Source organism: Rana temporaria, chromosome 4, assembly GCF_905171775.1.
Source record: "Rana temporaria chromosome 4, aRanTem1.1, whole genome shotgun sequence".
Taxonomy (NCBI): Eukaryota; Metazoa; Chordata; class Amphibia; order Anura; family Ranidae; genus Rana; species Rana temporaria.
In genome coordinates this window covers 40,148,403-40,161,907 of record NC_053492.1, presented here as the reverse complement: position 1 = coordinate 40,161,907, position 13,505 = coordinate 40,148,403, and the positions used below count along the sequence as shown (strand labels likewise).

General features: G+C 43.2%; 1 protein-coding gene across 1 annotated transcript in view; it reads left to right on the top strand.

Moving 5' to 3' along the window:
• Positions 1-13,505, top strand: part of LOC120936152 (cytochrome P450 2K6-like) — a 64,266-nt gene that overhangs the window by 38,733 nt on the left and 12,028 nt on the right. Inside the window, exons 7-8 of the mRNA XM_040348298.1 lie at positions 614-755; positions 7,925-8,109. Of these exons, the coding sequence (XP_040204232.1) occupies positions 614-755; positions 7,925-8,109 (327 nt within the window). The remainder of the gene's footprint in view (positions 1-613; positions 756-7,924; positions 8,110-13,505) is intronic.

Here is a 13,505-nt window from a genome sequence, read left to right as displayed (position 1 = left end):
TTTATTTGAGTCGTTTTTTTTATTTATTTATTTTAACCTCTTGGGCATAGGGACATTTTATTTATAGGTTTATATGAGGCATAAATTGTTTTGACTCTGAATTTTTATATTTATTTGTATTTTTCCTTTGTATGTATTTTATTGCCCTGATGAAGGGGGAGTGATTTGAGACCCCGAAGCATTAGATATTTTATTTAATCATATGATTAAACATTACATCTACTTGGACCCTTTCCCCATTTGGTTTGGTGCTCCTGTTGTATTTTTACATTTTAAGATAACTTATTGCAGTGCTTGTCCCTGTAAGGGAAATTTACTTCCTGTCCTGTTGTACACTCTCACCAAGGCCTAAAGTTAGGTAAAATCCAATGTTTTCACCAGAATAAGAGCCCAATTACAATGGAGAGTTTTTGACTTTCTTGTTTTTTATACAGGACATAAAAAAGGGAACTCCCCATTAAGGGACAAAGATTGTGAAAAAAAGACAGGTGTTTTAACCATTCCCTATTGTACCCAGAACCTAAAATTGGACTTTATTGTGCATGCAACTAATGAAACAATGGGTGAAGCAATGATACTTTGACATATACTTTGTATTTTTCCCATTCTTTAGGGAAAGCCAGAATCGACACTTTATTACCATGATGACAACTTAATTGCCTTGGTGAGCCAACTGTTTGCTGCTGGAATGGAAACTACATCCACCACTCTGAGATGGAGCCTCCTGATCATGATTAAATACCCAGAAATCCAAAGTAAGAGAGGCTGGGTGGGTGTTCTCAAATTTTTTTATTTTTTTATATTCCAATGGCTATTTTTAATTCTTAGCATCCAAAGCCATTATGGTCTCGCTCAATTATATGAAGGTAACAGGCACCCTACAGATTTACCAACTGCATGGCAGTTTTTTTTTTCACCAAGTTTTTATATATTTTAGAAAGAATAACTAGACATGTTTGGTAAGGTGGGCAAAAAGAACCAAGGCTCCTGATACTCCAGTAAATTAGAATAAAAGGTATCTACGTGTTTCCCTCCATCAAAAAGACTGAAAACAAAGGGTTCCATCCTCATTTTAGGATAGTAGAAAGATACTTGTCATGTGGCTCCCTAAACCATACTACATATAAGCCGCCCATTCCATGGATTGGCCAACTTGCCTACAACAACTAGGTGCAGGTTTATGTACATAGCTCTCTACTATTAGGCTGTTTCTGAACTATAATTTTTTTCAACCCGATCGTTAAAACAGCCTTGCCTTCACACGATCGTGAAAAAAAAAATGCTCTAGCAAAGCGCGGTGGTGTACAACACGTACAACGGCACTATAAAGGGGAAGTTCCATTCGGATGGCGCCAACCTTTGTGCTGCTTTTGCTGATTTCGTGTTAGTAAAAGACGATTTGCGCTTTTCTGTCTGTTACAGCGTGATGAATGTGCTTACTCCGTTACGAACGCTAGTTTTACCAGAACGAGCGCTCCCGTCTCATAACTTGCTTCTGAGCATGCACGTTTTTTTCACGTCGTTAAAGCCCACACACAACCATTTTTTACCGATGTTAAAAATGACAACATTAAAAACGTAGTGAAAAATTAGAGCATGTTCGAAATTTTTAATGCCCATTTTTTACATCGTGAAAAATGCTCTGGAGCCCACACACGATCGTTTTTAATGACATTAAAAAAAACGTAATTTTTTACAACCCAAAGAAAGGGTCGTGTGATTGCGGCATAAGGAATCAAACACTATTAATCAGACATTATTCATGTACAGTAAGCCAAGGGGTATAAAGGAATAACTTGCATTGCTCTACTAACTATCCTAAAATTAGGAACTATCTTGATACCCTCTCAATCCCCAGCCAGAAAGGCCTTGTGCCTTTCATATCCTTTTTTTGTCTGAACTGTTCCTGTTAAAGATGTTTATAATATATACAAAAAAAAAAAAACATGATGACAATATAAATAAATTACTGAAAATTAAAAAAAAAAAAAAAATGGCCACTGCCTTCCTAAAAGCTCCTTAAATAATTTTGCTTATTCCTAATCACCATGTATCATTGTTTCTTCTATGATTTTTCTATATAAAAACGGATCTATATTATTAGGCTGTATCTGTATTATATGTAGCACTACCCCCGGAGGAGATGCTGGATATTTTTGGGCGACATGTTACCGCTATTTCTTTCCCGTCCAGGGTAGTAGATGAGAGTTGAAAAAGTTCAATGTTCACACTTTGCACTTCTTTTGCTAAGATTTATTTGCTGAACTTGGCAAAAGAATAAAATAAGTGATTGAAGAGGTGGAAGGGTAATAGGTAATAGGTTCAGGTGCATAATCCAGAAACACTCCTGCTTCCAGCAACACAGGTTTTGTGGCCATTCTAGCCAGTGTGGGTTTTGCGCACCCGGATAGTTTCTCTCACTAGCCTAGCAGCCGGAATGGCGCACGGAAAATGGTACAGTCTCTGCCACAGACCTTCCCATAGGTGAAGACACTTTTCGGTCCAGAATCCCCGTAGCATAGGATTCAGCACCCGGATTTCTCCAGACTAACTTCTTGCAGAATTTAGGACTGACAGGCGATCACCATCAAACCTTTCAGTAGTGGTGCATCCTTTGATGAAGTTCAAGGCTTCTCCCGAGATACCAACCTCTTGCTGGGTCCTCTCTAAGATAGGTTCTTCATCAAGTGGCTTCCTCCCTCCAGGACGGACGGATCACCCTGCAAGCGCAGACCCAGTCTGACCACTGGGCCTACTTCAGTAGATCACAGCCCCAGACCAACGTGGTCCTGGAGCCAGGAACACGCACCCCCGGCCAGGAGGACCACACACGGGGGGTGGTGGGAAGACAGACCAGCGATCGACGACCCCGGTCCAATGACGTCTGTCCCTTAAGTACTCCGCATGCACAGCGGAGATCAATCCCTACTAATTGGCTGCTGAGAGGGAACACCCAAATCACCTTGACCTAACTGCTGCCACCCTTGGCCTGGGGTGGTAACGACACCCCAGGCAAACAATAGTGGTCACTCGCAGCACAGTCACGGCTGGAACAGAGGCTTTAATTTGTCAAAAATCATAACTGTCTGAGTCAACTAACTCTTATGCCCCGTACACACCATCACTTTATGTGATGAAAAAAAAACGACACTTTCTGTGAAGTAAAAAACGACGTTTTTGAAACTTCAATTTTCAAAGACGAAGTTGCCTACACACCATCGTTTTCTCACAATGATCTTGCAAAGTGAGGTTACGTTCCACCACGTTTTTCCATTGAAGCTTGTTTCTGGGCATGCGTGGATGAAAAAACGTCTTAGAAAACGACGTTTTTTGCTACACACGGTCAATTTCTGTGAAGTAAAAAGTGCACTTTTGAAAAACGACACATAAAATTGAAGCATGCTTCAATTTTTTTTGGTCGTTTTTTACAAGACATAAAACGACGTTTTCCCCCACACACGGTCAATTAAAGTGACGTTTTTAAAAACGTCATTTTTTTTCATCACATAAAGTGATGGTGTGTACGCGGCATTAGACTTCACCTTAATTTTAAAGCAGCACCAGCTCAAAAGGAGCAGGCTGCTACATATAAGTCATACATTTTTCATGAACAGTAAGCCAATGGGTATAAAGGAATGACTTGCATTGCTCTACTAACTATCCTAAAATGAGGAACAATCATAATACCCTCTTAATCTCCAGCCAGGAAGGTATTTTGCCTTTTTGTAAGCTTTTTGTTTAAACTGTTCCTGTTAAATATGTTTACAGTGTTTAAAAACAGAAAAAGAATGACAACAAAATTAAATTGCTGCAGTTGCAAAAATGAATGAATTAATTAACTGATTAAAAAACCCTGTGGCCCACTGCCTCCTTAAAACCACCTTAAATGATTTCGCTCATCCCTGATCACCATCTACCATTATTCCTTCCATGATTTCTCTTATGCTGCTGTCCTCTAAATTGTGTTTCAAATGTCCTCAGACACTCACAAAACCATCAAGGATTTTAAGTACACTTTAAAGACTGAATAACAAAACTTCACTCATGCCATCTCATCTACCCAAATGTTTCTCCCTTTTTGATTATGTGTTTTCATGGGCTGGGTTCTCATTTATATAATTGTAAGTGTTATGTATAATATAATACAACAATTTCCCAGCACGTATTCAAGTATTAATGTAAAAAACAGAGGTTTTTGTTGCACACATGTGCAAATATATATTAAAGCCACCCTACCCCACCACCACCCTAACTCCAGTTTAACATACAGCAGCTCTTATTTTAGAACATATACAGGTGAAACTCCGAAAATTTGAATATCGTGAAAAATGTTCATTTATTTCACTAATGAAACTTAAAAGGTGAAACTAATATATGAGATAGACTCATTACATGCAAAGCAAGATAGTTCAAGCCGTGATTTGTTATAATTGTGATGATTATGGCTTACAGCTCATGAAAACCCCAAATCCACAATCTTAGAAAATTAGAATATTACATTTAATCAATATAACAAGGACTGTACATAGAACAATATCGGACCTCTGAAAAGTATAAGAATGCATATGTACTCAGTACTTGGTTTGGGCCCCTTTTGCAGCAATTACTGCCTCAATGTGGCGTGGCATGGAAGCTATCAACCTGTGGCACTGCTGAGGTGTTATGGAAGACCAGGATGCGTCAATAGCGGCCTTCAGCTCTTCTGCATTGTTTGGTCTCGTGTCTCATCTTTCTCTTGGCAATGCCCCATAGATTCTCTATGGGGTTCAAGTCAGGCGAGTTTTCTGGCCAATCAAGCACAGTAATCCCATGGTCATTGAACCAGGTTTTGGTGCTTTTGGCAGTGTGGGCAGGTGCCAAGTCCTGCTGGAAAATGAAGTCAGCATCCTCATAGAGCTCGTCTGTGGAAGAAAGTATGAAGTGCTCCAAAATCTCCTGGTAGATGGCTGCGGTGACCCCGGACTTAATGAAGCACAGTGGACCAACACCAGCAGATGACATGGCTCCCCAAATCAACACAGACTGTGGAAACTTTACACTGGACTTCAAGCATCTTGCAGTGTGTGCCTCTCCATTCTTCCTCCATACTCTGACTCCTTGGTTTCCAAATGAGATGAAAAATGTTTCTCTCATCAGAAAAGAGGACTTTGGACCACTGAGCAACAGACCAGGTCTGTTTTTCTTTAGCCCAGGTAAGACGCTTCTGACGTTGTTTGTTATTCAGGAGTGGCCTGACAAGAGAAATACGACATTTGAAGCCCATGTCCAGGATCTGTCTGTGTATAGTGGCTCTTGATGCACTGACTCCAGCCTCAGTCCACTCCTTGTGAAAGCCCCCAACACTTTTGAATGGCCTTTTCCTGACAATCCTCTCCAGGCTGCGGTCATCCCTGCTGCTTGTGCACCTTTTTCTTCCACACTTTTCCCTTCCACATAACTTTCTATTAATGTGCTTTGATACAGCACTTTGGGAACATCCAACTTCTTTTGCAATTGCCTTTTGAGGCTTTCCCTCCTTATGGAGGGTGTCAATGATGGTTTTCTGCACAAATGTCAGGTCAGTAGTCTTTCCAATGATTCTGATTCCTACTGAACCAGACTGAGAGACCATTTAAAAGCTCATGAACTCTTTGCAGGTGTGATGGCTTAATTAGCTGATTAGAGTGGGACACTTTGAGCCTAGAATATTGCCTTTTCACAATTTTCTGAGTTTGTGGGTTTGGGGTTTTCATGAACTGTAAGCCATAATCATCACAATTATGACATATCACGGCTTGAACTATCTTGCTTTGCATGTAATGAGTCTGTCATATATTAGTTTCACCTTTTAAGCTGCATTAGTGAAATAAATGAACGTTTGCACTATATTCAATTTTTTTGGAGTTTCACCTGTATATAGCAATTATTAAATTGAGGGCAAATATGCCTAGAGGTAGCCTAGGACACATTAGAAGCTCAGCGTTGCTCAAAAGCAGCTAATTCAGCAAAAAAAAAAATGAAACTTTGCATAAAAATGTATAGGTAGCTTTTTAGGCGTCTTCCACACAGGCTCCTTGCCTGTGCAATGTTTATCTCTGGTGTATTTTTCCCAAGTGTAAATCCCAGGTGCTGCGTACAGCCAGCAATTGATATATACCTGTGCTCACATAAATATGAATATAGCATTTGCAAAAAATAGAACATTTTCTATTTGCACATGCCTTTACATTATATGCATTTTTTTTTGTATTGTTATATTGGTTAGGCAACACACTGAAACCTTTGCAGCCATTGTGCTATGTGCTGGGTGTTCAGTGTGCCCCCGTACCTTTAAGAAGGGGTGGGCTCCCTTCAGTCCATCTGCCCTCCATCTATCCATCAGAATGCATGTGCTTCCATTGTGGATTGATAGGACTACAGATACCAGGGTGCCTTGGTGGGGCCTGTAGCTTATGTATTTGCAAATGTGTACAGACTAAACCCCTGTTTTTAAAGCATACTGTTAGACAGGTTGATTTGGTTTGCCCCATGTTGGTCGGTAAGTGAGCTTGGAGTTTTCCTTGGATTTATCCTTGACTCTTTTTTTCTAACAAATGTTGCCTTCCAATGCTACTTGCTGCAATGGCCAGTTATAGGTGGGGGCAGTTTACATGCGCACCAGCATATACACAAGTAGGTCCACACGCAGCCATTCATGTCTATGAGTAGCTGTATGCAGCACCTGGGATTTCTGGGCAAGGGAAAAAGGCCAGCATTTAAATGTCATGGGCTCTGGCAAGAGGCATTAAAGTAAGTGCACATGGAAAGAGCATTTCATAGAAACATGCAATGCAAAACACTTCTGGCATGCTAGCTAGCAAAAAAAAAAAAAAAAAAACGATTATATATATATATATATATATATATATATATATATATATATACACAATTTTCATAAAAAGTTGGTCTTTGTTGATTAGATTTTAATATATATATATATATTATAGAAACCACCCTGCCTTACCGGCCCTCTTGTTTTGTTTGTACTGTACTATGTAGGTGATGGTGGTGTTGATTTGTGTATGTGCTATCTCACGCCAAAAAATAAAATAAAATATCTAATAATAAATAAATAAAAGCAGCTACCCAAAAATAATCGAAAGATTATAGCAATGGAGATAGGTGCGGCACCCAACCACGCACGTAACGTCACTTCCTGCTAACGCTGGTTCCGGATATCGCTGAGGTGGAACGCACGCTCCACCGACGAGAGGACAAGACAGCGGTATACATTGCAGTATACAGTGTGACACATAAACTCTACGCGATACAGCCTCAGTGCCGGGTCTCAGGCACTTTTTACGGTAGGCGGCCATTTGGCTCCCTTTATGTTAAGCTTTTAATCTTTAATAAAATATACTACACTATATTGGCACCATTCTGTTTTTCATGCTAATACTGGGACATCCATGACTGGCATCAAACATCTCTGCTAGGACACAGCAGACTCTACAGCCATTTATGTCTCCCTGTTTGATACCAAACTAAGGGACATATCCATCTGGTAAGGAGCCACTTCACTTATCCACTTCGGGTGTTTGACTATTTGGTGAAGGTGGAATACATTGGAAGCACTATTTTTCAGTTTTACCTGAGGATTTACTTTGGGACTTTTTCTTTCTTCAATTTCACTCATTATTGGACTGGTTCACTTGAGCCCAGTTCCCAACCAATTATTTGGTGCAGGGATTTGGGCCAGATTATATATTTAACCTAGCGCACATGGACTTTCATACTAGATCTATCAGTATCTATAGGTGTTTCACTTATTTATATATTTGTATAGTCCAACATTATATAGATGGTGGTGTTGATGTCACTGATATCCTTATGTTGTAAACCGCTGCAGAAGAGATTGTAAGTATATAAACCAATACTGACGATAGTATTTTTGAATATCCAACAGAAAAAGTGCAAAAAGAAATTGAAAAAGTTATAGGCACGGCTCAACCTAAGATAGAGCACAGAAAACACATGCCCTATACAGATGCTGTTGTGTGTGAAGTTCAGCGCTTTGGTGATATCGCCCCAACTAGCCTTCCACATGCAACGGCTTGCGATATCACATTCAGAGGCTATTTTATTCCAAAGGTGAGTGATTCAATAAAAATCTGTGTATGCATGTCTTTGCATACTATATATATATATATATATATATATATATATATATATACTGTGTGTGTGTATATATATATATATATATATATATATATATATATATATATATACGTATATGGAACAGGTGGTATTCCTGTGTCAGGGAATGTACCGCACAACAGTTTCTTTGAGTTGATTACTTGTCCCACATGCTGTATATTTTACTGTCCAGTATTAACCAAAAAAAGCTTTACTTCAGCAAAGAAAAAAATTCTTGTATAATTCAGAACCTACATCAGTCCATATAGAAGGCTTCTAATCCTGAACAAACTCAGTTTGGAAGGTGAAACCTCCACGTGTTCTTGCACAAAGCTTTTATAAGTCCTTCTATACCAAGCTTGGTGACCAGGCAGGTAGACTAGGGTGGCCAGGATGCAGACCTATCCAATCTTTTCTGCAGCCTGAACTCCAGGCCCAACTAAGCAATGTTTTATATCAGCCTCTTAAAGGCAAATTGACCCTCACCAAGCTAGTTTGGGGCCCACAACCATTTTGAGCAGCATTTTGAGCAGCAAATATCTCCCCTCTACCACCTTGTCTGGTGTCTGCTATTTTGGCACAGTCTTTGTCACTATATACTGTATATAATAGATTGGGTAAGAGATTGTGATAGGATCCCTGGTTGTGCCAATAGATGTAATACGTTTCCAGCTGCCCCTGTATGGGCAGCTGGAAAATAACAGTCCCTAAAGGTTGCCCTGACCTTGCAAGCCCAACACTTCTGACACCCTGGTTTCTGATACGGGATGAGCTTCGTGTTCGAGTCAAACTTGTGTTCGACTCGAACATTGGCTGTTCGCTCGTTCGCCAAATTCCTAACATTATGGTCTGTGCGCGCCAAATTCGAGTGGCGCGTCACAGGCTATAATTCACTGCGTCATCGCAGTGCATTGCTGGCTGATGATTGGCCAAGCATGCACTATGATGCTTTGGCCAATCACAGCATGCTTTGGCCAATCACAGCGCCGTCAGCACGAGAGAGAGAGAGAGAGAGAGAGAGAGAGAGAGAGTCAGAGTGTCATTTCATTTCAGTTATATAGAGCAGGCAGGCGATTCAGGTAGCTGCAGTTAGTGTATTTAGTAAATATATGCATCCCAGGAGGTGTGTGTGTGTGTATAATATATATGTGTATTATATAAAATCTCACTGTATTCAGTTTAGCTAGATCTCACTTCAGAGTGTTCCTGTTATACTCGCTGCAGTATATTAAGTCAGTGTACTGTATACTGGGCTCAGTGTGCAGGTAAAGCTGACTAAAGACCATCCCTGTTCTCTTTCTAATATAGGCTGGCAGTTGATTGAGCTAAGCTGCAGTATATTAAGTCACTGTACTGTATACTGGGCACAGTGTGCAGCTAAAGCTGAATGCAGACAATTCCTTGTGTATCTATTCCAATACATCAAATAAGGTATGTCTGGAAGGCCAACAAGGAGAGGCAGACCCACAGGTCAATAAAAAAGGGCAAGCAGGCTCTGTGTCTAGAGGCAACAGTGCTGGTCGTGGACATGTGCATCCTCATCAGCACGTGGCCGTCGGGCATGCTTGTCCGTTTTTTCGGCAGCTGGCCATGTTGAGCTGCAAGATGCAGAAGAGTTGGTAGAGTGGATGACCAAGCCGCCCTCATCCTCTCTCACCCAGGCTCAGGGTACTTTGGCAAAGCAGCTGCCAACGCGGCCTCTTCCCTCTGCTCAATGGCATCAGTCACTCCTTGCCTAGCCCCACCATGTCCTCCTGAGGAGTCCCCCGAAATGTTTGACCACAGTGTTGGGTACATGCTGCAGGAGGATGCGCAGCATTTTGAAGGCTCCGATGATGGTACACAGCTAGAGGAAGGCAGTAACGTGAGCCCAGAGAGAGGGGGTGCCCAAGAAGGACAGCAATCTGGCAGTCATGTTCCCCCAGCTGCAGCATACTGCCAGGTTTTTTACAGTGATGAGGAGGGAGGGGGTGATGAGGTCACTGACTCCATGTGGGTGCCTGATAGGAGAGAGGAGGAGGAGGCACATCTCCAACGAGGCAGGATGCCCTCCAGGGGCCAGCTTAAGGGCAGCACCGACTGCATCACAACGCAGAGCTCCACATTTTCAGGGCACTGCTGTCTCTCCACGTTATTCCAAAAGTTCTTTGGTTTGGACCTTTTTTGAGACAAGTGCATCAGATCGCACCGCTGCTATTTGCAACATATCTCACTGACCTGCCATGCAATTCGTTGGCAAGCGTACCTAAAAGACCCACACCAAAGAACAAAGCGGACCTCTCCTTGCTCCTCATCAGCTGGGATCTCCAACCCCACTATACCCTCAGTCCTCTCTGAAGCCTGCACTGATAGGACTGAAGGTGTAGAATTAGGTGTGTCACAAACAAGTACTTTTGGGCAATCTACTATCGGTACACTGACGTCAGATTCTACCAGCTGCTGCAGTACCGAAAGAAGTTCTCTCCCTGCCATCCACATGACCAGCGGTTGAATGCTAGCTTAGCTAAATTGCTAGCACTTCAACTGCTGCCTTTTCAGTTGGTAGATTATGCTCCCTTCCGTGAGTTTGTGGAATGTGCGATACCTCAGTGGCAAGTTCCCAAACACCACTTTTTCTCACGGAAGGCGATTCTGGCTCTCTACCGGCATGTGGAAGGCAATGTCCATGCCTCGCTGGACAAGGTGGTCAGTGGTAAGGTGCATATTACCGCTGACTCATGGTCCAGCAGGCATGGACAGGGATGTTACCCATCTTTCAAGGCTCATTGAGTGACTCTGCTGGCAGCTGGGAAGGATGCAAGACAAGGTACAGTAGTGTTGGAGGTTGTTCCGCCACCACTCCTCAAAATGCTACTACTGGTTGTGACACACCTCTCTCCTCCACCCCCTCCTCTTCTTCTTCCTCTGTGGCCTCTTCTATGCTGATGTGTCCTCGGAGCCAGCGGTGCTCCGTAGGCGTTCAAGGGGCTACACAGGCAAAAAGATGCCATGCGGGTCTTGAGCTGGTGTGCTTGGGGGACAGGAGCCACACTGGGGCAGAGGTTCTGTCAGCTCTGCAGGGGCAGGCTCAGAGGTGGTTGACGCCACGCCAGCTTAAGCCAGGAATGGTGGTTTGCGACAATGGCACCAACCTCCTCTCCTACCTGGGACAGGGACAACTGACCCATGTGCTCTGTTTTGCTCATGTACTTAACTTGGTGGTGCAGTGGTTCTTGGGCAGGTACCCGGGCTTACAGGATGTCCTGAAGCAGGCCAGGAAACTCTGTGTGCATTTCCGATGGTCATATAATGCCAGTGCTCGGCAGACCTCCAAAAGGAATACAGCCTGCCCAAGAACCACCTAATCTGTGACATGCCCACCAGGTGGAACTCTATGTTGGCCATGCTGCAGTGGATGCACATGCAGCAGAGGGCCATCAATGAGTATCTGTGGCAATATGGCAGCAGGACAGGGTCAGGGGAGCTTGTTTTTTCCCTACGCCAGTGGGCCATGATCAGGGATGCATGCACTGTCCTGTCACCATTTGAGGAGGCCACGAGGATGGTGAGCAGTGACAGTGTTGGAACACACGCTGCATGGAATAATGCACAGGGCCCTTGAGGCAGAAAGAGGAGGATTTCCTTACCTCTCAAGGCCCCTTTTATTCAGACAGTGTTCCTGCTTGCCCGCCTATCACACAGGAAGAGGACGAGGAGGAGGAGGAGGAGGATTGTGTCACCATGGAGGTGGATCCTAGCACTCAGCATCAGCAGCAATCTTCAAGGAATCAATTACAGTCCCAAGAAACCCATGGACTTGTAGGTGGCTGGGACGAGGTGGCTGCGGATCCTGTCGTCCTCAGTGACCCAGAGGACTCAATACTAAATGCCTCAGCAAACTTACGCTGTATGGCCTCCTTGATGCTGCAAAGCCTGTGGAAGGATACTTGTATTCGTGCTATCAAGGAGAGGGATCATTACTGGCTGGCAACCCTCCTTGATCCATGTTACAAGGGTAAGGTTGCGGACCTTATCTTGCCGGCGCAGAGGGAGCAGAAGATGAAACATCTTCGGGAGGCCTTGCAGAAAGGTCTGCGCAACACGTTCCCAGAGACTGGGAGGTTAAAAAATCCTGGTCCTGGACAACGTGTTGCTGAGGCTTCGGTCAGTCACAGAAGGAGCGGTGGAGAAGGTGTCTGTCTGACCAATGCATTCAGACAATTTTTTTTAGTCCGCAGCCCCAAGGTATGACCGGTTCCAGCAACCATCGCCAGCGTCTGTTTTACATGGTGCGGGAATACCTAGGGGCAAGATAAGACTTGGACACATTTCCCACCGAAAATTCTCTGGCTTACTGGGTCTTGAGGATGTATCACTGGCCAGAGCTTGCGCAGTATGCAATTGAGCTACTGGCCTGTCCTGCATCCAGCGTTCTTTCAGAACGCACATTCAGTGCTGCTGGAGGCTTTGTAACCAATCACAGGGTGCGCCTCTCCACCGGCTCGGTCGATCGACTGACCTTTAAAAAAATGAATCGGGCTTGGATCACCACCAGCTACCAAGCACCTGATGCTGATGTAACCAAATATTTTTTTTGAAATGTCAGATCCCTTCAAGACTGCCTATGCTGATGCTGAGTGACTATCATTTTCCTCCTCAATGATCATGCTGTTAGCTTGTAAGAACATTTTTGGTTCTGGGCACCGCCACCAGTGGCTTAGGTCCAATTTTTCTGCCCCTGTTTAACAGGGGCGTGTAATTACAATTTTTGATGCAATACTTTGCAGCAGGGCTTATTCCTGCGCTCCAACTAGAGTATCTGTGAAGGGTTGCAGTGTTGTGGAACCAGTGCCTAAGGCCCAATTTTTCTGCCCCTGTTCAATAGGGGCATGTAATTTCAATTCTTGATCTAATATTTAACAGCAGGGCCCATTCCTGCACCCACCAAGAGTAACTGTGAGGACTTACAGTGTTGTGGCACCAGCACCAAAGGCCCAATTTTTCTACCACTGTTCAACAATGGCATGTAATTACAATTCTTGATATAATAGGTCAAAGCAGGGCGTTTCAGCGTCCACCAAGACTAACTGTGAGGGCTTACAGTGTTGTGGCAACACCAACACCTAGGGCCCAAGTTTCTGCAGAGTATATACGGCAGGCCCCTACTTTCAAACATCCAATTTACAAATGACTCCTACTTGCAAACAGAAGGAGTCAACAGGAAGTGAGAGGAAATCTACCCCTAGGAAGGGAAATTCTCTTCTGTAAGAGGTGTCTCCTTTCCACTGATGCTTTATCACCAATCCTTGTTTCACAAAAAAACTAACATTTTCAAAAAGACATTTGTCATTGGGACAGAAAGTGAGGTGCAA